Source organism: Lithobates pipiens, unplaced genomic scaffold (genome assembly GCF_037356315.1).
Source record: "Lithobates pipiens isolate NorthernLeopardFrog02 unplaced genomic scaffold, aLitPip1_a1.2 Scaffold_19, whole genome shotgun sequence".
Lineage (NCBI taxonomy): Eukaryota > Metazoa > Chordata > Amphibia > Anura > Ranidae > Lithobates > Lithobates pipiens.
The window spans coordinates 34,663,289-34,689,632 of record NW_027507764.1 but is presented as its reverse complement, the minus strand read 5'-3'; the positions used below and the strand labels follow the sequence as shown (position 1 = coordinate 34,689,632).

General features: G+C 45.2%; 1 protein-coding gene across 20 annotated transcripts in view; it reads left to right on the top strand.

The window, feature by feature from the left end:
- Positions 1-26,344, top strand: part of OBSCN (obscurin, cytoskeletal calmodulin and titin-interacting RhoGEF) — a 705,115-nt gene that overhangs the window by 84,648 nt on the left and 594,123 nt on the right. For all 20 annotated transcript variants that reach the window (XM_077490633.1, XM_077490622.1, XM_077490628.1 and 17 more), the window contains exons 6-12: positions 1,633-1,899; positions 9,031-9,300; positions 9,479-9,754; positions 10,127-10,402; positions 17,445-17,720; positions 21,300-21,575; positions 23,722-23,997. In XM_077490633.1, the coding sequence (XP_077346759.1) occupies positions 1,633-1,899; positions 9,031-9,300; positions 9,479-9,754; positions 10,127-10,402; positions 17,445-17,720; positions 21,300-21,575; positions 23,722-23,997 (1,917 nt within the window). The remainder of the gene's footprint in view (positions 1-1,632; positions 1,900-9,030; positions 9,301-9,478; positions 9,755-10,126; positions 10,403-17,444; positions 17,721-21,299; positions 21,576-23,721; positions 23,998-26,344) is intronic.

Genomic DNA, 26,344 nt, shown 5'->3' with positions numbered 1-26,344 from the left:
TAGCAAAAGTATGTAGGCAGGGCTGGTGCAAGGTTTTTCGACACCCTAAGCGAAACCTAATTTTTCCGCCCCCTTGGCTCCGTCCCTGACTCCACCTCCTTTGCCCTGCCCTTCTAAAACATGTGACCTACCTGACCATTAGACTGACCTACCTGACCACATACACTGACCTACCTGACCATTAGACTGACCTACCTGACCACACACACTGACCTACCTGACCATTACACTGACCTACCTGACCACATACACTGACCTAACTGACCATTACACTGACCTACCTGACCATTACACTGACCTACCTGACCATTACACTGACCTACCTGACCCATACACTGACCTAACTGACACATACGTTGTCCTACCTGACACATATACTGACATACCTGACACATACACTGACCTACCTGACCATTACACTGACCTACCTGACCACATACACTGACCTACCTGACACATACACTGACCTACCTGACACATACACTGACCTATCTGACCACATACACTGACCTACCTGACACATATACTGACCTACCTGACACATACACTGACCTACCTGACTCCTACTTCCTGCACTACTTACACCCTGCCCCCCATCTCCCCCCCACTCACACACGGCTCAATGTAGTTCAGAGGATTAATCTTCCTCCTTATGTCTCCATGGCCTCATCGTCTACCACATTTCTCCTGAGGGCTCTCCCCAGCACTGGACGGGCAGCATTGCTTAGGAGTCCCTGCTGGTGCCATCCAGCCACTCTGTGGTGTCCCCCGCCAGCCAGAAGGTCAGCTCAACTAACAGCCGCTGCACCTCTCTCAATGCTCCCATGATCCCCACCGAGCCCCGTCCCCTCCGCTGTACTCACACAGAACACACCAGAGGGGCAGGCTGGAGCAAAGGAGTCCCGGGAGGGCCACAGTGAGGAGATGTGAGAGTGGGACGCGCAGCAGAACACATTGTAGGATTGGCGGCATTGCACCTGCAGCGGATTTGTTTCCGGGACAGACGGCACTGAACGGGGGCGAGCGATCAGGAGAGTAGAGCCGAGCTCACACATCCCTGGAGCTTCCCCGCGCCAGGACAGACGCCGCGGCTGTGCCCTAGGTGGCAGTGCGCCCTAGGCGGCTGCCTAGTTTGCCTAGTGATGGCACCGGCCCTGTATGTAGGTATAGGACACACCCCCTTAAATGAGAATTATACCAAAGAAAATATTAGTTAAACTCACAGAGGTTTTTTTTTTTTTTTTACCACTACTATTTCTTTTTAACTGGCTTTTGAAATTTACAATTGAAACAAGTTAGAAACTGGATGAAAGGTTTAGCACTGGGAAACACTTTTTGATAAATAAAAAGTGCATTTTATATACAACTATATTGATCAGACCAAAATGAGGGACAAATGAGGAGGACAGAGGACGCTCCAGCGTCAAGGTCCTGTGCCGAGCGGCTGCCCTGCTGCATTGTGAACACAGGAAATTGGCCGCTGGGCGCCATTCAGAGATCGCTTTGCATTTCGCCAATGACTGTGAAGCATTCTCTGATTGGATGAGGTGGAAAGGCAGGGCATCAATGAAAGTCTTGTATAAGGTCCCAGGCTCTTAGAATTCATAGTACTTGAATGATTGTTTCTTCTAGAACCCATTCCAGCCATTAGGCTTCCTCTGAGACCTGTTGAGGTCACCGTGGGTGCAGAAGCAACTTTCTCCATTGACCTCACCACCTTATCTTCTGGCATTTGGACGGTCAACGGTCGGGTCGTTGAAAGCGGTGAGCAGTATCTGGTGAAGCGGATAAAGAACACCCACATGCTGGTCATCAAGACTGTCGATCAACTGTTTGACCAAGCCGAAGTGAAATTCACCTGTAAAGGCATCGAGAACAGCACCAAACTCCGAGTGAAAGGTAGGTCCTGATGACTTTCTTCAGCTGACCATACATGTTATATACCGATTGCAAAAACAAAATTCTCTGGCAGCACCCTCACCACCACCCAAGGCAGGCCCTACCCGGACATATCTGTTGGTAGATCTAATTGAGATTAATTTAGATCTACCAACAGATATGTCTGGGTAGGGCTTGCCTTGGGTGGTGGTGAGGGTGCTGCCAGAGAATTTTTTTTTGCATTTTTTGAACTCATGCTTAAAAAAATAATTTTAGGCCTAAAGATTACATAACCCCCCCCAAACATCATATATTTTCTAAAAGCAGACACCCTAGAACAGTGATGGCGAACCTTGGCACTCCAGATGTTTTGGAACTACATTTCCAATGATGCTCGTGCACTCTGCAGTGTAGTTGAGCATCATGGGAAATGTAGTTCCAAAACATCTAGGGTGCCAAGGTTCGCCATCACTGCCCTAGATAATAAAATAGTGGTAGTTCCATTTTTTTATGCTGCATGATGTTACCGCAAAGGTCTGGGAAATGCAAAAGTTACGTAAAGTTAATTTTAGGGCACACACTCGCAATAAATTACCCAATTTTCTGGTAAAATATAAAAGATGAGGTTGCACCGAGTAAATAGATACCTAACATGTCAAACCTTAAATTTGCGTACGCCCGTGAAATGGCGACAAACTTCAGTACCTCATATTTTCCATAGACGACACTTGAAAAGCCCCCCTATAGGTCATCAGTTTAGCATTCCGAAGGAGGTCTGGTGTTAAAATTATTGTTCTCACCCTGGCGTGTGCAGTGATAGGTAACGTATCCCAATCAACGTTTTTATGCATAGGCGCCGCTGATGTGTGCGTTGATGTTTGTATATGTGGGGGGTGAGGGGGCCTCAAAAAATTTCTTTTGGGGGGGGGGGGGATTTTATGTGCTTGGGTGTAACATACATTTTTCTAAATTTAAAAAATGTATAAATAAATAAAAAATAAATAAAAAAGTCCCCTATTTGAAGATTTTTTTTGGTGACAGGTTCTCTTTAATGAGAATTTTTTTTTGAAAAAACCTGCCCCTTTTTTTTTTCTTACCATTTATGTTTTATTGGGGAGTTTTCCGTTAAGGTCTCATTCACACCTTGGCATCCTGGGGCATTAATTTGTGTCATTTGCAATTTTTTTTTGTTCTTGCATTAAAACGGTAGTAAACTGCAGTTGAAGAAAAGAAAAAGAAAAAAAAATCCCCTGCAAGGCAATGTCAAAATGTGCTAGTAGCACATTATGAGAGACCTACCCCCAAAAGGAAGCCCCCAAGTGCCACGCTATCACCGCTAAGAGGGCTTCCACCCCCCCCCCCCCCCGTCTTCCTTTCTGATTCGCAGCCTCTGGCTACACGAGTGGCCGGGTGGCGCGATGATTATATCGCTCCCACAGCATGCTCGCGGTGAAGGTAATTGTAGCACCAGAGCTCCTCTGTAAATCTAAATTGGTAACCTGTAAAGGCTTTTCAAAGCGTCTCCTATGAATAGTAAAATTTTGTAAAGATTTACGGGCGAGCGCAATTTTAAAGCATGACGTGTTTGGCATCGATTTACTCGGCGTAACTTCATCTTTTTGAATTTTACAAAAAAAAAGCGTTGTGTATTATCTTTTTTTTGCAATAAAATTAAATTAAAAAAAATTGGGTTATGTATTATCTTTTTTTGCAATAAAATGTATTAAAAAAAAAAGTTGCGTTTGAAAAAACTCTGCGCAAATACCGCGTGACATAAAAAAATTACAAAACCTACCAATTTATTCTCTAGGACTTCTGCTTTTTAAAAAAATAAATAAAAAAAATACATAATGTTTAGAGGTTCTAATTAATTTTCTAGCAAAAAATAAATAAATAAAAATGTTACATGTGAACAAAAAGTGCCAGAAAAAGCCCGGTCCTTACATTTTTTTTTTTTTTTGCCATGATTAGTCATATCTTCAATATCAATTCCAACATTTCACAATTTCTGCCAGGGGATGCAAACTTTTGAGCGCAGCTGTATAAATTCTTCATTTCTTGCTAAGATCTGGATTCCCCACTGAAGAATAAAACCCCCCAGATGTTAGACCATTGATTGGTATTGATAAGTCTAGGTTCACACCTATGCATTTCTGCAGTTTGCTACAATCCATTTAACATGGTTTCCTATGGTAGGCGTTCACATCTATCCATTTTTCAGCTGGTGCATTTATGGAAAGGGTCAGGAACTTTTTTTTTCCCGCAGCAGATTGCGTGTAATAGATTTCAATGGGCCCAAACACCAAAAATGCAAGCGTTGCGTTTTTACATGCGTTTTGCATTTTTTTCCCCCTCCATAACAAACTTTGTGCAATTGGTTGTTAAGGAGTGGGCCGGAAAGCTAGCCGCTGCATCCCTAACAATCGATGAGCCTTCAGCTGTCAGCGGGACTTCCCGCTGGCAGCTGAATGTAAAAATTAGAATTGCCGGCAATCAAAAAAAAAAGAAATGGCAAAAAAACTGTGTAGGGTCCCCTCAATCCATAATAGGCCCTTTGGGTCTGGTATGGATTTTGAGAGGAACCACACACCAAAATGTAAAAAAAAAAAAAAAAAGTGTGGATTCCCCCCCATAATCCATACCAGACCCTTGTCTGAGCATGTAGTCCAGCAGTTCAGGAAAAGGAGGGGAGGAGCAAGCGCTCCCCCCCTCCTGAACCATATCAGACCACATTTCCTAAACATGGGGGGGGGTTAGATGGTTGTTAAGGAGTGGGCTGGAAATCTGGCTGCGGCATCCCTAACAATCGATGAGTCTTCAGCTGTCAGAGGGGCTCCCCGCTGGCAGCTGAATGTAAAAGTTAGAATTTCCAGCAATAAAAAAAAGGCAAAAAAACTGCGTAGGGTCCCCCGAATCCATAATAGGCCCCTTGGGTCTGGTGTGGACTTTGAGAGGTACCCCACACCAAAATGTAAAAAAAAAAAAAAAAGCCGTGGGCCCCCCCCAAAATTCATACCAGACCCTTATCCGAGCATGTAGCCCAGCAGGTCAGGAAAGGGAGGGTGCGAGCAAGCGCTGCCCCCCTCCTGAACCATATCAGACCACATGTTCTCAACATGAGGGGGGTACTGGGGCCCTGCCCCCTCCCCCCCGAAGCACCTTGTCTACATATTGATAAGGCCTCTTCCCCAAAAACTCTGGCTCCTGGCAGGGGGCTTATTCAGAATCTGGAAGCCCCTTTTAACAAGGTTTTCCCCCGGATCCTGCCCCCCCCCTCCATGTGAGTGAGTATGGCCCCTACCCATGCAGCAAAAAAGTTTAAAAAGTTAAGTTAAGACACATCACATAGTTTTTTTTGTTTTTTTTATTGCCGGCAATTCTTGTTTTTGCATTCAGCTTTCATCGAGGAACCCCACTGACAGCTGATGACTCATCAGTTGTTAAGGTTGCGGCTTCCCAGGTCGTTCTTTAACAACCGATGAGTCATCAGCTGTCAGCGAGGCTCACCACTGACAGCTGAATGTAAAAATAAGAACTGCCGGCAATAAAAACAAAAATGGCAAAAAAACTGTGTGGGGTCCCCCCAGTCCATACCAGGCCCTATGGGTCTGGTATGGATTTTGAGAAGAACCCTACACCAAAATGTAAAAAAAAATAAAAATTATGTGCCCCCCCCCCCCAATCCATACCAGACCCTTATCCGAGCATGTAGCCCAGCAGGTCAGGAAGAGGAGGGGACGCGCAAGCGGCCTCTTCCTGAACATATCAGACCACATGTCCTCATCCTCAACATGGGGGGGGGGGGTACTGTGGCCCTCCTGATCCCGCCCCCCCTCTATGTGAATAAGTATGGCCCCTACCCATGCAGCAAAAAAAGTGTAAAAAGTGACTTAAAGCGGAGTTCCACCCTAAACTTCCGCTGATCGGAACCCTCCCCCCCTCTGGTGTCACAATTGGCACCTTTCAGGGGGGTGGAGATACCGGTCAAAGACAGGTATTTACACTCACTTCTGGGCATAGACTACCGTGGGAGTCTATGCCTCTTCCTGTCTTGCCACGCTGTCTGCTGGGACACGCACGGGTCCCAGAGACAGCGCGGACAATTCCTATTGCGCTGCGCGACTCGCGCATGCGCAGTAGGGAACCGGGAAGTGAAGCCGATTCGCTTCACTTCCTGATTCCCTCACCTAGAATGGTGGCGGCAGCAGCCGAGAGCCGAGCGATCGATCGGCCTCGGCTGCCGGCATTGCTGGACCCCGGGACAGGTGAGTGTCCATTTATTAAAAGTCAGCAGCTGCAGTATTTATAGCTGCTGGCTTTTAATATTTTTTTTCCCAGTACAGTCCCGCTTTAAGACACATCACGCCGTTTTTTTTGCCAATTTTTTTTTTTTTTTTATTGCCCTAAATTCTTGTTTTTGCATTCAACTTTCAGTGGGGAACCCCAATGATGGCCGATGACTCATCCGTTGTGAAGGTTGCGGCGGCCGGCTTTCCAGCTGGCTCCTTAACAACCAATGAGTAATCAGCTGTCAGCTTATTTTTTTAATTTATTTTTTATTACCGGCAATTCTTGTTTTTGCATTCAGCTTTCAGCATTCAGCTTTCAGCAGGGAACCCCACTGATGGCTGATGACTCCTTGGTTGTTAAGGTAGTGGCGGCTGACTTCCCAGCTCGCTCCTTAACAACCAGCTATACACATGCATGTTCAAAAATGGGAAACACCCCGCAAAACTTGCTTGAAGACCGCATCAGCTGCAACCGCATAGATATGAACCTAGGGTAGATGAGCCCTTATGGGAAAAATGTGGGTGAATCTCATGACCATCGTTCCATGGCAAAAAAATTAAATAAAAAAATGGCAACCGAATGGAAAAATTTTAAGCTGCATTTTTGCTTGGCTTAACCTCCGCCAAGGGCTCTTCCCCGAGACTGAATTTAGAAAGTATGTCATTTGGTCCTAAAGAAGGCAAGCATGTGTCTTCTATCAGGAATGGCAGCAGATTATAATCACATTCCATTAATGTGAGTCAGATGCTTGTCCCCGGGACCGGCCAATGATCCGCTGGGCGCAGGGCTGTGGTTGTCCTTTATTTAAATGCTCAAATATTATCAAAGGCAGAGCGTTGAGTGGGGAGGGGGACACAGGACAGGACAGGAAAGGTTGTGCATGACGGGTATGTGACATCAGACCTCCCCACCCCCCACCTGAGGAATGTCCTCTAACTGCCAATCTGGCCAACAGCTCTGCAGCTGTTTAGAAGACGCATTGACATATTGTCATCTGTCAGGCCCGCCGTTAAAAGGGGAATTTAGCTTGCGCCATTGTATTTATTAATACAAGTACGCTAGAATGACGATTGTTGTAATGTGCTGTTGTGTCGTTAAAAGGTTCATACCCCTTAAATGCTTCCCCAGTCTGTCTAGCTGGAGTTCTTCTTTAAGCCACTTTTTTGGTGGACATCCAATTATGAGATCTTTCAATGTCAGTAAAAGACTAGGAGAGCAAAACCTTTCAGCAGAGTATTTCTGGAGAGGAAAACTTGATAGAGGAAGGAGAAGAGCCCCCCCCAGCAGTGGAGTGTCAGGAATCGGCAGCAGGGATGGCCAAATCTGCATAGCTACACAATGAAACTGAGACCAGACTATATACTGTATATATTTAACCACCCGCAGTAGATTTACTGCAGGCGAGTGGCACAGGCAGGCCCAACAACATACCTGTAAATTGCCGGCTTGCTCCCAGGTCTGGGGCCTCCTGCTGGCCTGTGTTGTCACTGGTTGAAATCAGCTGATCGACTGTGTCCAATCACAGAGTTCTGTGCTTACAAAAACACTGAATTCTGTGAATGTGGACCAGAGATCTAACACCGACTAAATACCCTCCCAGTAGCCAGCACCGGGTGGAGCTGATTACTGTGATCTGCTGGCTGCTGGGAGACACTTCTGCTCTGCAAAACACACTACCGGCAGCAGGTGATCCAGGTCTTGACATGTAGAGTATTTTAGGAGAGGAGAGTTTGATACTGGAAGGAGCAGAGTCCTCCAGCAGAGCAGAGTATTTCAGGAGAGGAGAGTTACATAGAGCAAGGAGCAGAGTCCTCCAGCAGAGCAGAGTTTTTCAGGAGAGGAGAGTTAGATCGAGCAAGGAGCAGAGTCCTCCAGCAGAGCAGAGTATTTCAGGAGAGGAGAGTTACATAGAGGAAGGAGCAGAGTCCTCCAGCAGTGGAGTGTCAGGAATCGGCAGCAGGGATGGCCAAATCTGCAGACCTACACAATGAAACTGAGACCAGACTATATACTGTATATATTTAACTACTTGCTGCCCACCCACAGTAGATTTACTGCGGGCGACTGGCACAGGCAGGCCCAACAACGTACCTGTAAATTGCCGGCTTGCTCCTGGGTTTGGGGCCTCCTGCTGGCCCGTGTTGTCACTGGTTGAAATCAGCCGATCGACTGTGTCCAATCACAGAGTTCTGTTTTCCAAAAACACAGAATTCTGGGAACAGGGACCAGAGATCTAACACTGACTAAATACCCTCCCAGCAGCCAGCACCGTGTAAAGCTGATTACTGGGATCTGCTGGCTGCTGGGAGACACTTCTGCTCCGGAAACTACAGTGGCACCAGCAGGTGATCCAGGTCTTGACATGTAGAGTATTTTAGGAGAGAAAAGTTATAGAGGAAGAAGCAGAGTCCTCTAGAAGTGCAGAGTATTTCAGGAGAGGAAAATTGGACAGAAGAAGAAGCAGAGTCCTCCAGCAGAGCAGAGTATTTCCGGAGAGGAGCGTTAGATAGAGGAAGGAACAGAGGCTCCCAGCAGAGCAGAGTATTTCTGGAAAGGAGAGTTGGATAGAGGAAGAAGCAGAGACCTCCCGCAGTGCAGAGTATTTCAGGAGAGGAGAGTTAAATAGAGCAGAGCCCTCCCACAGTATAGAATATTTTGGAAGAAATATGAGCGCTTGTGGTTGCCAGCAACCCGCCTTCTTGTGTCTGATTGTTGTTTCTTCATTGATATCCAGATATGCACAGATGCTCTGGATATGACACAAGAGATCTTTGTTTGTGAGGATGTATCTTGCAGTTTGTGTTCTGATCATGCACACAACAATTTCCTCTCATACAATCTAACATTTCTATTGTCCATCAGCTCTTCCCCATTTCACAAATGCAAAGAAAGCCAGCGAGCTGAAGGTGAATTCTGGGGAGCAAGTGGAGCTGTTCTCAGAGACTTCAGAGGAGAACGTCAGGGTAGTGTGGTACAAAGATGGGAAGGAGATACGGCACTCCAAGAAGTTCCTCCAAGATGTCCATGGAAAGCAGAACAAGCTCACCATCACCTCCGTCAGGAAGGAAGATGAAGGGACGTACTCATGCAGTGTCGGGAATGACTTTGTCACTTTCACGTTAAAGGTTACAGGTAAAGGAATCTTGACTTGTTCTACAAAGCTCAACTATAAGATGGCCATAAACTGGCCTAATGATGTTCCAGATGTTGAGTTTTTTTTTACAGTTATTTCTGATCACTAAAGAAATGGAGGTACTCGTTATTTCAGAGAGAAATTTTCCAACCTGATGTAACATTTTTCCTATTTTAGAACCAGAACCATCCTTCACCAATCTGGACAAGGTGCAGAAGGAGGTCCATGTCAAACTGTCGGAGAAGGCCACCCTGAGCTGTCAGATATCCCAGGAGAAGACAGAGGTCAAATGGTACAAGGAAGGGAAACTGATCACCTCCAGCAAGAAAGTGAGGTTGGAGACTGAGGGTAGATCTCGGCGTCTGGTGGTGGAACAGGTGGAGAAGAAAGATGCCGGAGAATATACGTGTGAGGCTGGCGGACAGAGGATCAACTTCAAGATCAGTGTCAAAGGTATTAGAAATGATATGGAGCTGCATGTTATACTCGCCTCTCTGGTGACCAGTAGGGATGAGTTCAGTGTTTGTCTCGAACTTCGGCCGTTCGTTTGTGTTCATAAGAGCTTACCCTCTAATAAGACAAAGAGTTATGTCCAATTGCCCATTAGGGACATTTTCCCCACTGTCCCCCACCAATGTAGGGGGCATTTTCTCAAAGACCCCTGATGGACTAATCTTAGAAGGGATTCCCTGAGACCTGAAAATGATTTCAAGAGTTCCTCTGGGATAAAGATGTTGAGAAAAGCCGATCTAGAATCTTCCATAAAAGCACTGTTGTTCCATTAAACTTGAAATTCCTAACGCTGATATCAATGATATTTTACAGAACCCGAGCCTGCTTTCATCAACCAAGAAAAAGTACAAAAGGAAGTGACAGCCATCCTAAACGAGTGCGCCACTCTCTGTTGCGAGGTATCCGATGGGAAAGCAGAGGCGAAATGGTACAAGGAGGGGAAACTGATTACCTCCAGCAAAAAGCAGAGGCTGGAAGTTGATGGCAAATATCGTCGCTTGGTGGTGGAGCAGGTGGAGAAGAAAGATGCTGGGGATTACAGCTGTGAAGTGGCCGGGCAGAAGATTAACTTCAAGATCAGGGTGAAAGGTGAGAGGCAATGGATTGGCCATTGGATAGGATAACTGGGTTGTACTGAGTTTCCTTTTTACGCTTGCCTTGTAAATAAAAAACTATATACAATATATATATATTGTAATATTTGGGGGTTATTTTAGCTTAAAGGTAGAGCTTACCAGTGAGCTGGATCCACACCAGATGTCGTTTAAGGGCTTGTAGGCCCACTTTTATTAAAGAAAGAAAAGTCCAGAAACAAAATAGTTGCCCACACAGGGGTTTCAGCTTTCCACAGCAGTAATGTATGTAGGACCAAAAATACCAAGCCACCTGGCTCTCTTTAGCAGCACTGCTGCTCAGACTTCTGCTGCAGCCCTCTTGGCTCTTTAACAGAGTTCCCGTACACCCAGTACCTCAGCACTCTTTAACAGCTTCTCTTTCAGCCCACCAGCTTGGACCCTCTGTCTGCTCTGACAGACCGACCTGTGCAGACATGCACACTACTTCTCCCTTACACGCCTGGACTCCTCGGGAGGGTGGAGCCCAGAACCATGGTGTTGGCTTTGTTTTAAGCCCAAGACCCACCTGTGCAATCATGCAGCCAGACTTCTGGCTGTTCCCAAAACCCGGTCCCAGGATTGGAGATTCCGTACTACCACATATCCCCCCCCTTTGTTTCGACCCCAAGGGCGGAACACCCAAGTTACTTTTGGCACCTCTGTGCCAGATACCATTTACAGAAGTACCCTTCTGTCCAACCTCGCTTCTCCTAACGGGGAACTCCACCCAATGCCTCCTTTGGTGTCTCCCTCTAAGCCTTACTGTCACTCTGCTATGCGTTTTGATGCGACCTTCCCAACTTTTCTTCCGAGTGCATTTCCATAAGCACTTCCTCTCCTGAAATCTAAATGGGTTCCCGTTGGTCTTTCTACCAACCCTTCTGCCTCCACGCTTCAGGTTCCCAGGTTTCCCCAAAACTCTCTCAGCAGTACTGTTCTGAGACTGTAGGGGGCCCATTTCTATAGTGTTTAGAACGGAAACCCACCTCTTATTTCTGGTACCTGACGCAGCAGTCACTAACTGATTACCAGGTTTACCTGTACCTTTGGACACCACATTATCATGTACCATTAACACATTATTTGGTTCATCATTGACAGACATATTCAAACCAACATTAGACCTCTCAATGTTGCACATGTCACCAATGCCTTTTTTTCCAAAATTTGCTAGGGCAGAGTCTGCAGAGGGCACACATACTGGAGGGCCGCCATCACCCACAGGAACCTCACAGGACGCCACCTCCCCTGGGTTCACCCACTCTGCAGGCAGCTGTCCTATCACTTGACCCGTTCTGATGCCATCTGTATTTTTATCCACCGGAACAGGCAAGCTCTGGTCTGATCCACATACAATTTTTACCACGCTCCTTGTCCATTCCCCTGTCCTGGGGACCTTAATAGGTTTGTCACCTAAACCAACCACTGGACTGGGGACCCCAGTCTCTTTAACCACCTTTGTTTGAGCACTGGTCAGGATCTCTGCTGCTTTCAGGTTCACACTTGGCCCTTCCATCTCATGTGGTTTTTCTACCGGTGCAGTAAACGCGCCCTTAATCGATAACTGACCAGCACCACCCTGAACCATAGCAGCAGAAATGCTTCCCATCTGGCTGTTAGGAGGTGAATCCACAGACATTTTAGGCTTATTTACAACTTCTCCAAAGTCTGTCTCAAATATTTCTTCTGCACGTAGTCCAGCAGCATACATAGCAGCAACTTTTAACAAAATTAGCAAATTTAGGAATGAACCATTCCTGTCCCGTTTTACTTTGCTCTGTACAGCCTGCCATACAGTGCTCCACCTAGTGGTACTGCGCAGTACCAGCCCATCAGACTGTGGAGGAGACACACTAGTATAGATTGGCTGTACATCCCAAAGTTCAAGCATCTCTTTTAATGCTTCAGTTATAAACCAGGCCCTTGACTCCAGACCTAAGTCCTTCCTGGGGACTTTCATGACACTGGGGATGCAGAGAGACTCACTTGCTGAGACTTGAAAAGTTGCAATGGTTAACGGAACCTCCCCCCGGCTGGAGGTAAACACAGCCTGGTGCTCCACCAGAGCGCTGCCAGGTGCTGGACTCATACACAAATTCTCAGGCTCAGCATCAGTGAACTGCTCCAGAACATTACCAGTGACGTCACGTTGACACTCCATGTCAACCTCAGTTTTGTGGGTCACGGACAATGTCTCTGCTGTGCCCTTATTTGGTTCATCCTGCTCACCAGGGTTAACCCCTGCAGCAGCCACCGCACCCTCAGGTACAAGCTGTTCTGCAGCCCCTCCTGCTGGCCCAGCAGAAACCGTGTCCACCTTATCTTTGTGCATAAAAGCCTTATCTATCAGGGAGATAAGATTTTCACTCCAACTATCCCAATCTGTTGTATGTGCGCTCCCTTCTGCGGTACTCCTCAGCACCGATCCATCTGCCCAAGGAGACACATAAGAACAGACTGGCTTAGCTGCAGACTCATTACACCAGCCATTGTAAATCACATCAGACTGTGGTAGCACAGGTTGTAATACACCATATTCACCACCTTTCTCTGCTTGCATTTCATAAGCCTCACACACCTTTGCATTTTTCACAGGTTGTGTTAATCCACCATTTACCTGCACATTTTTAGTACTAGCAGTTTGCACTAACACATTACCATTACACAGTACAGTTCCACTCTGTCCCACCAGAGTGACATCGCAGTTGTCCAGGGCAACCTCTGACTCCAACACATGAAGTTCCCTGGAGATTCCTGTGGACAACTGTGCTGTCTTACCACCAGTTTCTACAGGCAACGGCCCATTTTTGATAACCCCAGGTTCTTTCAGAGCAAAAGTTTTCCCAACAGCATTAAACTTTTCATTAACAGTAACACTTATAGCATTTTTCGCATTTGTAGGCTGTCCTAGCCCATGGTCAACTTGAGCCTGATAGTCATTAGACACAACACTTTTAGTCATTAACACAGGTTCCATTTGGATTTTAACCCTTGCATTCCCACTATATAGGGAAAAGTCATTCTCAAGTGCACATTCAGTGGCCCCACTAACTGGGGTCACTCTCACATCATCATGGACAGTCTCGTAACCAGTCCTTTTATACATGAAATCAGCAGTTCCAGCCATCATTTCATTAAAGACAGTCTTACCCACCGCAGTAGTTGGTGTCACCATCTTCATTTGAGTACGTCGTCTTATGCACCAGTCCTCTGCTGCACTTTTACTGGCCAACTCCTCCTGGTGGCCATGGGATGAAACTATAGCAGGCATCTCCCACCGTTTAGCACCCCCTGCAGGCACAACAGGAAACTTCTTGTTGCTAGGGGTGACTGCAAACATATTTTCACCGGAATCTGGGCCTACAGACAAAACTTTCTCAGCAACATTATCTCCAGCCGTATTCCACAACCTAGGGCAAGAAAACATGCCATGCCCCAGCTGGCCACATTCCAGGCATGGTGCTGGACGATTTTTTTTCCAAAGCGATTCTCTCCTGGCGATTCCCAGCTGGCCGGAATGCACAGGCCTCTTTGTGGGGACGCTGAACCAAACCTTTACTGCAGCTCCTTTCAGGCATAAATTTCACTCCGGTTGCCATGGGAGACCGCACTCTCCCAGCAGAACTTTGCTGGCTCTCTCCAACATGAAAAATTGGCTCCTCCTTAAGCTGCTTTCCACGATCCTTATTAGACATAGCCCATGGTACAGCGACAGCCCGACTGGCTTCCTCTGCGTTGCTATGGGCAACCACTCTCATCCTCAGCCTTTGATCAGCCTCTCTCCTTGCATATAGCATGGGCTTCTCTCTGCTGGATCCCGTCTCATGCTGTGACACATTCACATCTTTCACAATAGCTGTTGTTTTAACTGCAGCAGCTTTGCCAGGGGCAACAACAGCCCTCTTCCAGTTATGGACATCCAGCGGCTTTTCCCTTGCACTGAGGGCTGGCTTCCTTTCCTCTGTAGCTTGGTCCAGTGCTGCTAAATGCCGCTTGCACCAATCCACTGCAGATTCAAATGCTGGTGGACTCTCCATAACTGCAGTCACCTGTGCACTCATTGTACCAGTGTTGCTAGGGACAACCCCAGCCCTTTTTCTCCTTGATAAACTCTGATCAGGTATGTATGGGGCTCGTTCAGGCGGTAACATCCCCTCCAACCACAGAGCTCTGTCTCTCATTTCAGCAAACCTGGCTTCTTTTAAGAGCTTTGACCGCCCCATACTTAGAGACTCCAGAACAACTTTAAACAGTCCAGGAAAATGAAAGGGTCTCTTTTAAAGCAAGTTGCTTTTCTCTTAATGCAAGCTTTCCTCACCTGCACATTGCACACACTGATTGTGCTGTCTCATGCACACAAACACAGTTTATAGCAAGAGAAAAAAAAAAAAAAAAAAAAAAAAAAATTTTGACTTTTCATTCACAGGTACACCACCTGCAACACGGAATGCCTTTTGCCTGGCTGCACTTTCACACACAGCCAATAGTTCCTGACTTGAACTTACTGTGGAGCAAGGACCCGGATTCCACCGTCTTGTGCCCGCATTCGAACACCACTTGTAATATTTGGGGGTTATTTTAGCTTAAAGGTAGAGCTTACCAGTGAGCTGGATCCACATCAGATGTCGTTTAAGGGCTTGTAGGCCCACTTTTATTAAAGAAAGAAAAGTCCAGAAACAAAATAGTTGCCCACACAGGGGTTTCAGCTTTCCACAGCAGTAATGTATGTAGGACCAAAAATACCAAGCCACCTGGCTCTCTTTAGCAGCACTGCTGCTCAGACTTCTGCTGCAGCCCTCTTGGCTCTTTAACAGAGTTCCCGTACACCCAGTACCTCAGCACTCTTTAACAGCTTCTCTTTCAGCCCACAAGCTTGGACCCTCTGTCTGCTCTGACAGACCGACCTGTGCAGACATGCACACTTCTTCTCCCTTACACGCCTGGACTCCTCGGGAGGGTGGAGCCCAGAACCATGGTGTTGGCTTTGTTTTAAGCCCAAGACCCACCTGTGCAATCATGCAGCCAGACTTCTGGCTGTTCCCAAAACCCGGTCCCAGGATTGGAGATTCCGTACTACCACAATATATATATATATATATATATATATATATATATATATATATACTGTATATACAGAGATAGAGCCTTGAGCTTTAGTCAGATTGCTTATATATATATATATATATATATATATATATATATATATATATATATATATATATATATATATATATATATATATGTAATCACCCTCCTAAAGTAGTGTATATTGTTAGGTACATTTTGTTAGCTCCTCTGTAACCAGTGCAGTTGGGGTTGATTATTCAGGCCTTCTCAGTGTCTCCCAGGCTGTTGCCCTGATTGCTTCCCCCTGTATTCTAGAGAATTTTAAAATTCTAGTGGGAGGAAGAACAGCATAAGCAGCCTGAATATTTATGGAACATCAGCCAGTCCCTGGTGAGGTGTGCCCAGAAGGGCAGTGGAAGAGCAGATAAATGGGGCCTAGGGCAAGAGGTGCAGAGTTCCTGGGTCCAGTCCTGCTGGAGGAGACCCCTATGCAGGGGCTCTGCCCCGAGGCAGGATTTCTGGAGGTGCCATCTAGAAGGCATAGAGGTCCCAGCTGAGGCAAAAGTTGAAGTCCTGGAGCTTGTTTGGGTCTGGAGAAGCTCACGGGATTTACCAAGAGGACACTGGGGGGGGGGGGGGGGGGAGGTGTTCAGCTGTCCAACAGTGGTGTGAGTCCATATCTCCCTAACTGGAGAAGTGGCCGGTGGATATTAGAAGGCGGCAACCGATGATCATGTTGATGTGAGTAAATGTAAGTGTTTTTTTTTGGTCCTTTGATAAAAGTCCTAGTCACCTGTCAGCATTAGAGACTCTGTGGGACATTTTTGCATTGCCCAGAAAACTAGAGAAGAATCCTCAAAGTGTTCAGAGAAGAGTTCCCAAAGTGTTCAGTTCATTAGTTTTGGGCTATACCATGCTCCCCTCATCCCCAATTTGAGTTCCAGTAGCAACAGGTTACTCCCTAATGGGTTTCCCAAAACAACTAGACCTTTTTTAGTGTTCTGTCAGCAGTCAGCCTTTTCACCCAGTAACAGACTTCCACAGCAGAGGGAGACAGAGAGAGAGCCTTGAGCATTATTCAGATTGCTTATATAAAGGCCTGTGGACAACTGAAACTAATAATAAGGTCTGGCTACCAGATAACATGTGGACCTAGGAATGAAGGCTTTATCAGACCCAGAGTTTTTAAAGCCTCCAGCCTCCAGAACCCATGTGTAGGTGAGAAAACCAGATACATAACTTTTTTACAAGGGTCCTCTGGTTAGGTCCTTCTACATTTTACACAGTGGCACTGGGTGGTTCCATGTTACAGCATTTATATAGACGCAAAAGAGCCACTGAGTGCAGTAGTACTCTGAGCCCAGATCGGTCTGATGATGTCAATCTGGGGAAGGTCCATAACAGTCAGGGTTTAGAAGAAGTGGCTGGAACAGTGCTGGCTGTTATTGAACCTGGAAAACTGGTGATGTCCGTTGGCTGAAAGGAACTACTGCAATGGACAGCTCTGGAATGAGGTTGAATATTGCAGCAAAAACTGCTTTTCTTATTGTTACTTTTGCTTTAAGACACTTCTTAGCCACCAATCAGCTTCACTGAACTTGAAAGGTCGAATTTGGTGGGTGTGGGAACATAACTCCAGGTCCTATTAACAAAATGCTGATACAAAAAGCCTCAAAATATTCTTAACTACTTAAATTTAAATTACTATAGAATGGAGATTGGAAGCTGCTTTTATGCTCTTTAAAGTATTGGCAAGTCTTACATTTCACATGTTGGGCTGTTTATGGCACATAACAGTTTGGAGCTTCATCGGAAGATAAAAGCCTCAATATTTCCTCTAGATTGTTTGCAACTGAAGTAGAAAGTGTATATATATATATATATATATATATATATATATATATATTTATATATTTATATTTAATATGTTGCTTAAATTGCCTTTTAAGAGCCAGAACCACCATTTTATAACCTGGACAAGGTCCAAAAAGAGGTCCAGGCTGTGCTGTCAGAGAAGGCCACTCTGAGCTGCGAGGTGGCCCAGGCGAAGACAGAGGTGAAGTGGTACAAGGAAGGGAAATTGGTCACCTCCAGTAAGACAGTGAAGGTGGAGTCTGAAGGTAAATCTCGGCGTTTGGTGGTGGAACAAGTGGAGAAGAAAGATGCTGGAGAATATACCTGCGAGGCTAACGGACAGAAGATCAACTTCAAGATCAATGTCAAAGGTGAATAAATCCTTAATTTCATGATTTGAGTGGTTTGTAGGAATAAATCAGTGCAGTGTTGTTCCTATATAGTCATTTATTGGTTATTTAGTTTACAACGGGGCCTTGCTATTTCTACTGTGAACACCAGGACTGCTGCTGTTGACTATAACATCCTCTGCCTGCAGATCAGTTTGCTGATTTGCTGAAATACTTGTTTGTCTATTTAACATTCCACCCAGGGAGAATGTGCGTTGCATAAAACGCATTGGTTCTCCTTTGCCCTGCTTGTTGCAACCAGTTGAACTGGAAATGACGTCACATTGGACTCCAAGGGGCTTTTCAATTTGGTGCACTCTTTGACCTATCACACTAGGTTTTTATTGCTGTTTGTGTTCTTGTTGGGGAGATATGAAATAAAAGTGACTGAAAGTCCAAATTTTATAGTTGTCTAGAGAACAGGATTGGCAGGCTTACAGCAAGGACTTGTGTTCTCGTAACAGCTGTACAAAAATGGATTTCCCCTACTTTGGAAAGAGTCTCCAGAATAGGAAATGAGAAAAGTCTTCCCAAGAGAGCAAAAAACAAAAAAAAACAAATAAAAAAAACAGGCTGTTCTAATTGTTTTCTACTCTATCCAACTAAGAAATAATTTGAGAGATTTATATAGCACCCTCCTAGAATAGGTTACTACAGAGGCTCAGGTAAATGTAGTCTTTTTTTATAGCTCCTCTGTAAACATTGGAGCTGTGTGTGATTATCATTGGTTGCTCTGGGTTTCACTGGCTGCATGCTCAACTATTTCTCCCTGTCTTCTAGAATGTAGTAGTCTGGAAGAGGCAAACCCTTAGCCTGAATATTAATGCGGCCTCAGCCAATCCCTGAGGGGCCGTGGCCAGTAGGTGGCTGAGAAGAGCATAAATAGTTTAAGACCTGGAGAAGCAGGGTTATTGTCCAGGAGTAGAAGTTGAACGCCTGAAGGGCTGCTGCCTTTCCAGGCAGAATAGCTGAGTTCTTCAAGGTCCCAGCTCAGTCAGAGCCGGGGGGCCTACTGTCAGGAGTTCATTAAGGTTCCAACTCAGTGAGAGCCTATTGTCTGGAATTACCAAGGTCTCAGCTCAGTGGAAGCAGTGGGACCTATTTTCTGAGAGCAGGTGGAGCCAAATCAAGGGGGATTTGGCCTGGAGATTCACAGGAAAAGTGTCTGGGGGATATTGGATAGGAGTGCTTGACTGTCAGAAACCATTAAATCAGACCGAGATAGAAGTACAGTTAAATCACACTTGCTTAATAATAAAAGTAAATAGAACAAATGTAGTCAAAACATAGCCAGGGTTCAGGAACCGGAACGTATAGTCAGACAAGCCAAACGTCAGGGAACCGGAGATGAGCATAGTAAAACAGCAAGCAGGTTCTGGAGCCAGAAGGGATGACAGCCAAGCAAGTCTTTTAACAGGAATGCAAGAGAGCGTCTCTGTGATGTTGACTAAGGTGAAGGCAGAGATCTTTTGGGCTGGAGAGCTTAAGTAGGCAGGACTGACGAGCAGGAAATCATCAGCAGCTGAGTAACTGTGGAGAGATAGGAGCTGGCAATTAGCCGACAGCTGAGAGGTCAGCTCAGAGAAGGAAGGGCTGAGCCCAGCTCTGACATTGACATACTCCAGACCTATGTTTTGTATCTGGTTTGCTGTTTGTTCACAATGTTATAAAGATTATGGGTGGCCTCACAACATAATATGTTTGAATTACAAATGAAACATTACATCATGTACCTTCATCCCAAATTAATATGAAATACATTTTTGAAAAGTCCCCAACCAGAAATGTCAACAAAGAAAAAAGAGAAGGGGGACTATTGCTGTGCACTTCACAGGGTATAGAAACAGTGAGAAAAACAGACATATAAAAAAATATTATATAAATTTATTTAGGTATAAAAACATTTGACAATACAAATAATCAAGGGCTGGTATAGGAGGTGACGTATTTCGATGTCCACCTTGACCTAGCTCCCTCCTATAAGATTACCTTCTATAAGTACCCCCTCCTCCCATCCGTCGGCATGCAGAGCATCTAGTCTGACTGCAGCCTGATTTTCACCCTCAGCTGAGAGCAGTAGCAATGGGTTTAAGGTATAATTGTGGACAAATTAGAAAATATTTTATTGATATTTGAAGGAACATATTAGTGACCTAAAGTTTGATTTAATTCAAATGCCATGAATTGTTGTTTACAATTTCAAATGAGGAAGATTCTGTAGTATAGTAGTATAGTAGTATAGTATAGGCAGGGCTCAAGTCCTGCGGGAACGCATGGGAACGGAGTTCCTGTACTTTTTCGACAACAGGAACTCAGTTCCCATTAGCAGCCGTGTCCTGCAAGACTTTGAAGTATGTGAGCTGTGTGGCAGGTGCTACACCAGCAGCCGCCAACACAGCTCGCAATAGTAAGTGCCGCACACCTGACCATTCAGGCATTGCCAGTAGGGGGCCCCATGACAGCTTCCGCTTCGATCTACCTGTCAATCACAGCTAGCTGATGGGTAGATCAGGTCCCTGCTGCTAAGAGATTGTATTTAGTAAGACTTCTCGTGATGTGCTCCTCCCCGCCGGCCCCTCCTGATTTTCTGTCTCCTCATCTCCCCCCCCCCTCCGCCAGTCTCCTGCATACTTGCTCTGTGTGTCCTGCTGAATCCCCCCCTCCTCTATCTTCAGTGCCATATGATGAGAGACCCCAGAGGAGGAGCACAGCTATTCTGCTCACAGGACATGCAGGGAGAGAGGTTAGTTGAGGGAGGAACATCAGTTTGGGGTGGTAAGCTGAGAACAATACCTGGCAAAGTTTAATGCCAGGAGGGAAGTTTATGTGGAAATATATGAAGGGTTGGAATAACAGCGAGTGTGTGTTGGAGCCCCTGCAGAGTTTGCAGCCCTCCAAGCTAACATACATCTCCTAAGCAGGAACACATCACTATCTCCCCAAGCATTCTGTCCACATAATGTGCAGTTCATTTATGACCTTTCCGTTTAACCCTGTGCTATCCAAACTCTGTTCAATGAAAAGTGTAAACGTGAAAAAAGTGTAAAAAGTGTAAACTCACCACATAAACACTCTATATACAAAATAAAATTCCCAAATAAAGATCAGAACATGATGTTCACATTTGCATGGCAGCACAATTGAATGAATGCTGATCATTCAGAGAATTACCGTATTTATGTTTATTGAGGATTGTTTTTTTTAAATATACTAACAGTTAAGCTTCATACACACAATACGAAAAATGGATGAAAAATACCACTTTTGAAGCTTTCGTGCATATGAGAGTATAATTTTTTATTTTTTTTGGTGGGGGAGTGGATCTTGGGTGAGAGCTCCCACACTTTTTTCCCCATGACTTGACCCCTGAGTATAGGCTAAAAAGGGTTTTCACGAAATCAGGAAGAATAATAGAAGGCGATACAACTCCAATCATAGGTTGGACTTGATGGACTTGTGTCTTTTTTCGACCTCACCTACTATGCAACTATGTAACTGTTATGGATGTGTTTAGAAACCAAAAGCAATGTTTAGAAAAAATGAATATAATTTTTTTCCCAGAACCGGAGGCAGCATTCTCCAATCTGGACAAAGTGCAAAAAGTGGTACAGGCTGTGTTGTCAGAGAAGACCACGGTGAGCTGTGAGGTGTCCCAGGAGAAGACGGAGGTGAAGTGGTACAAGGAAGGGAAACTGATCACCTCCAGTAAGAAACTGAAGATAGAGACTGAAGGTAAAACTCGCCGTCTGGTGGTGGAACAGGTGGAGAAGAAGGATGCTGGAGAATATACCTGTGAGGCTGCCGGACAGAAGATAAACTTTAAGATCACCATCAAAGGTGAGATTAAATTTAATTTTTGCTTGAAAGGATGTTGAGTTGCAAATTAGAGAAAAATCTCAACCAAGCCTTTTGTTTAAATGAGCTAAACCGAATCCAAGTGCATCAAAACCAAATGTATCAAAGTCTTTCAGTTAGTTTTCTTCAGAAAACAGCCACAGCCTGTAGATTAGCCTATTCATTGTGAGATATCTGTAGAGAAGCACTTTTGCCCTCTCTGTGGAAGCGGTGGTCTATCTGAAAAGGTCACCCCTTACTGAGTTAGAGCTAGCGCTCTGCAGTTGGAAGTATGAGTTTTTCTGATTTCAGAGCTCTAGCTCTGACTCAGCGGGAGGATTGATAGACCTCTGAAGAGTACCTGCTCCATCCACACAAACCACACCAAGAGCATAGGTCCTTCTCGGCAACATACTGGCAGGGGACAGGCTTTTCTATTCAGGCTGTGACTGCTTTCTAAAGAAAACAAACTGTAATGCTGCGTACACACAAGAAGTTTTTCAGCTGGAAAAACCTTGGAATTCTGCTCAAGCTTGGCTTGCATACACACAGTCACACAAAAGTTTGCTGAACTTTCGACCGTCAAGAACGGGGTGATGTACAACACTACAATGAGCCAAGAAAATTAGGTTCAATGCTTCCGAGCATGCGTCAAATTGTTTCCGAGCATGCGTAGGAATTTTACATGTCGGAATTGCTACAGACGATCGGAATTTCCGATCAAAACTTTTTCCGATTGAAAAATTGAGAACCTGCTCTCAATCTTTTGCTGGCGGGAATTCGGCCAGCAAAAGTCTGATGGAGCGTACACACGGTCGCATTTTCTGACCAAAGGCTCTCATCGGTCTTTTGCTAGCCAAATTTCTGATCGTGTGTACGCGGCATAAGACTTTGCATATCTTTTCAGTTGAATGTTAAAATTTATATTTGTATTCTGGGGAGATTTATACTCACTTTCTGCTCTGTCTTACACCTGCTACCAGGAAATGAAGTGAGGAGAAATATCTCCAACCCAGATAGCAATAAAAACATTGTGTCATCATGGTCAGGGGTCAGGCTCGGAGACCAGTAGCTATATCAGTATAGAGGTGGCCACCGACCAGCAGGATAGGTATTTAAGCAGGTCACTCTGGCGAATGATGTGGGCTCATCAGATGTGCAGGGTCTAAGTACTAACTGGTATTCCACAGATCACCTGATGGTGGAGATGTGTTTTGCTGCATGCTAGTACCAACTTGCGTTCCTCAGGATCACCCCACCAGGAGGTGAGCAAAGCAGGGCCCAGTAGCAGAAGGTAGGGATCAAGCAGAAGCCTAGTCGAGGACCAAGCCAAAGGTCGGTAATAAGTGGTTCCAGGTTGGGCTCAAGCAGAAGCGTAGTCGAGGAACAAGCCAAAGCTTGTGACAGCAGGAGTGACAAGAGTGAGATATCTGCTGGAGAGAGCACAATAATGTGGCAAACAGGCAATGCAGGAAGACAGTTCATGGGAGGATCAAAGAGTTCAAGGTTAATGAGTAACAAGGTTCAAGGCAAGGCAAGATTATCCAAGGGATTGTCCAGGTAGCTGTCAAGCATCTAAGGTGGCTCAGCAGGGAAAGACATCGCCAGATACAGCAGGGGTCTCAGGTTCAGACCCCCAGCACATTGGGGTTGATTGAGAGTGCAAATCTGGAGCAAAAGAAGTTCTAATACTTCCTTACTCAATCAAAAACTAAAGAAATTTCAGCTAGAATTCTGCTTTTAAATGGAGAAACATGAACTAATGAAGTATGTAGACAATTTTTTAAAAAAACTTTTTTTTATGGGTTTTAGAAAAGTGTAATAAAATACATCACAGTAACAGAAAAACAAAAAAAATAAAAGAAATAAAGACAGAATCAAACAAGCTACAAAAGCCCAATAGACTGGTAATAAGGGTCAAGCAGGACCATGCAAGTAGACAACTTTTTTTAAAAAGTTAAAAATTAAAGTTACAGCCCAGAAACCTTTACCTAAAATAGAAGAAGCCTTCAACTTTTTCTTTCTTTTTCCTTACTCTTAAAAAAATGCAAGAGCAAGACTAAAATTAAGGGTCCTATGTATCAGGTTTCTCTGCATGGAATGGGATGTTAAAAATCCAAATGTACAAAATATGAATACCGTTTTCTAGAACCAGAACCAGCCTTCACAAATCTGGACAAGGTGCAGAAGGAAGTCCACGTCAAACTGTCAGAGAAGGCCACCCTGAGCTGTGAGGTCTCCCAGGAGAAGACGGAGGTGAAGTGGTACAAGGACGGGAAATTGATCACCTCCAGCAAGAAACTGAAGGTGGAGTCTGAGGGTAAATCTCGGAATCTGGTGGTGGAACAGGTGGAAAAGAAAGATGCCGGAGAATATACCTGTGAGGCCGCCGGGCAGAAGATCAACTTCAAGCTTAACGTCAAAGGTGAGAATAATGAGATTTTTTTTCTCCTGTTTTTAAAGGAAGTTGCAAGAAGGTGGATAAAACTAGTTGTCACTGGACAAATGCATCAGATTTTCCATATGACTTCCAGGGACGATGCTACCACTAGGCGAACTAAGCAGCCACCTAGGGCACACTGCCACCTAGGTTGGAGCCACAGCCAGTTGTAGCTGGGTCCACACCTCCCCCCAGAGCGTCCTGCGCTAATACCCAGTCAGCTTCCCTACTACCACAGCCGTGCCACACAGCGACAGCACCGGCTGTGTAGCAGTCTGAACAGTCTCTGAATGCACAGTGGGTGACAGCATCCACTGCCGCCCTCTGTTCTCAACCCTAGGCTTTGGTTCCTGGGACTGCCCATGTCCTAGCAACCAATGAAGTGCTTGCCCCTCCCCTAGGCCTTGGCATTCAGAAGAGGAGGAGGAGGAAGTTCCTCCTCCAAACCTATCTGGTCCCATTGCCCAACCGTACAGTTTTCACCTGTCCTGTAGCCGACTACTGCAGTGCAATGAGAAGGAACGTATCCTGATGTAAGCTGGGGTCTTCACAATGCTTCCTCCTCCCCTTCCACTACCCCAACTAGTCTCTTAGACCCCTCCACTTTCCTTATCCCACCCTGCTCTTCCCTTCTAACTTTGGGGACCCTACTGAATGGGAATGGGCTCTAGGGACCTGAGATTCCTTGATATGTTAAATTGTTAAATATAAAGATTCTTCAGGCATCTGTAGCTCTTGAACGAGTAAAAATGGAAGTAATGAACAGTGAGGCAAGTGGATATCAGCCCTCTCCCCTGCAGACCCTGCTTTTTGACTTTTTAAACTCAGCAACTTTAAAAAGGAGTTCCGGCCCCTCCACCAAAAAAAAAAATAAGTCAAAATTAGGTAAATACTGTAGCTGCTGACTTTTGCTATTAGGGCACTTACCTGTCCAGGCATCCAGCGGTGTCCTCACCCGAGGCGATTTTTGAATTTGCTCACGGGTGCTGGGGCCGCCATCTTGGCTATGGGAAACCAGCAGTGAAGCCTTGGGGCTTCACAGCCGGTTTCCTACTGCACATGCCCAAATCACACTGTACTTTGTGAATAGATCGGCTGCGTAGGGAAGGAGGGGGGGGGGGGTAGGGGTTGCCACGGCTAACTGAGACGAAAGTGGAAGTGAGTACCTGTCAAAACTAGGGACCCGCTCCCCCTCCCCAAAAAGTGGCAAATGTGACAGCGGAGGCAGAGAAGCAGAGCTTCCCCCGTTTGGGCTCCTGTATGAATGAAGTATGCAAACTCTGGTTGCAAGCTTTATTCATAAATAAAATGTAACAATATTGTTGTAATGTTATTCACATTAGTGCTTATGTGCAAAACAAAGAATTTAAAGAGGCGGGGCTTATCGTTGACTTCAGCTGTAGCTCTTGAATGAGTAAAGATTTAAGAAATAGGTGGTGTGGAACAGAAGAGTATAAACCCCTCCTCTGCAGAACCTGCTTCTCAAATTTTTTTTTTAGCTCATTTATTTTAACCACTTCAGCTCAGGAGGTTTACCCCCTTCGAGACCAGGCCATTTTTTTGCGTTGCAGAACTGGGATAATTTAACTGACAATTGCGCGGTCGACTGACCTTGTACCCAAATAAAGTTGATGTCCTTTTTTTCCCACAAATAGAGCTTTCTTTTGGTGGTATTTGATCACCTCTGGGTTTTTTATTATATAAACTATAAACAAAAATATGTAAAAAAAAAAACAAAAAACAATATTTTTACTTTCTGTTACAAAACACACCAGAAATAAAAAAAAAAAAAAATCTAATTTCTTTATCGGTTTAGGCCAATATGTATTCTGCTACATATTTTTGGTACAAAAAAAATCCCAATAAGTGTATATTGATTGGTTGGCGCAAAAGTTAGTATCTACAAACTAGGGGATATTTTTATGAAATTTGTATTTATTTTTTACTAGTAATGGCGGCGATCAGCGGTTTTTAGCGGGACTGCAACATTGCGGCGGACGCATCGGACACTTAACTGACACTTTTTTGGAGACCAGTGACACTAATACAGTGATCAGTGCTAAAAAAAAAAAAAAAAATACCCTGTCACTGTACTAATGACACTATCAGGGAAAGGGGTAACATCAGGGGCGATCAAAGGGTTAAATGCGTTCCTAGAGAGTGATTTCTAACTGTGTGGGAGGTGCTTGTACTATAGGAAGATAGTGATCCGTGTTCCTGCTTAGCAGAAATACAGGATCTCCACATTCCCTTGTCACAGACCGCAGTTCTGCCTCTGTCGGGAACAATCGGCGGGACCCGCGCTGATTGGCTCTCGACTTGTGTCCAATCA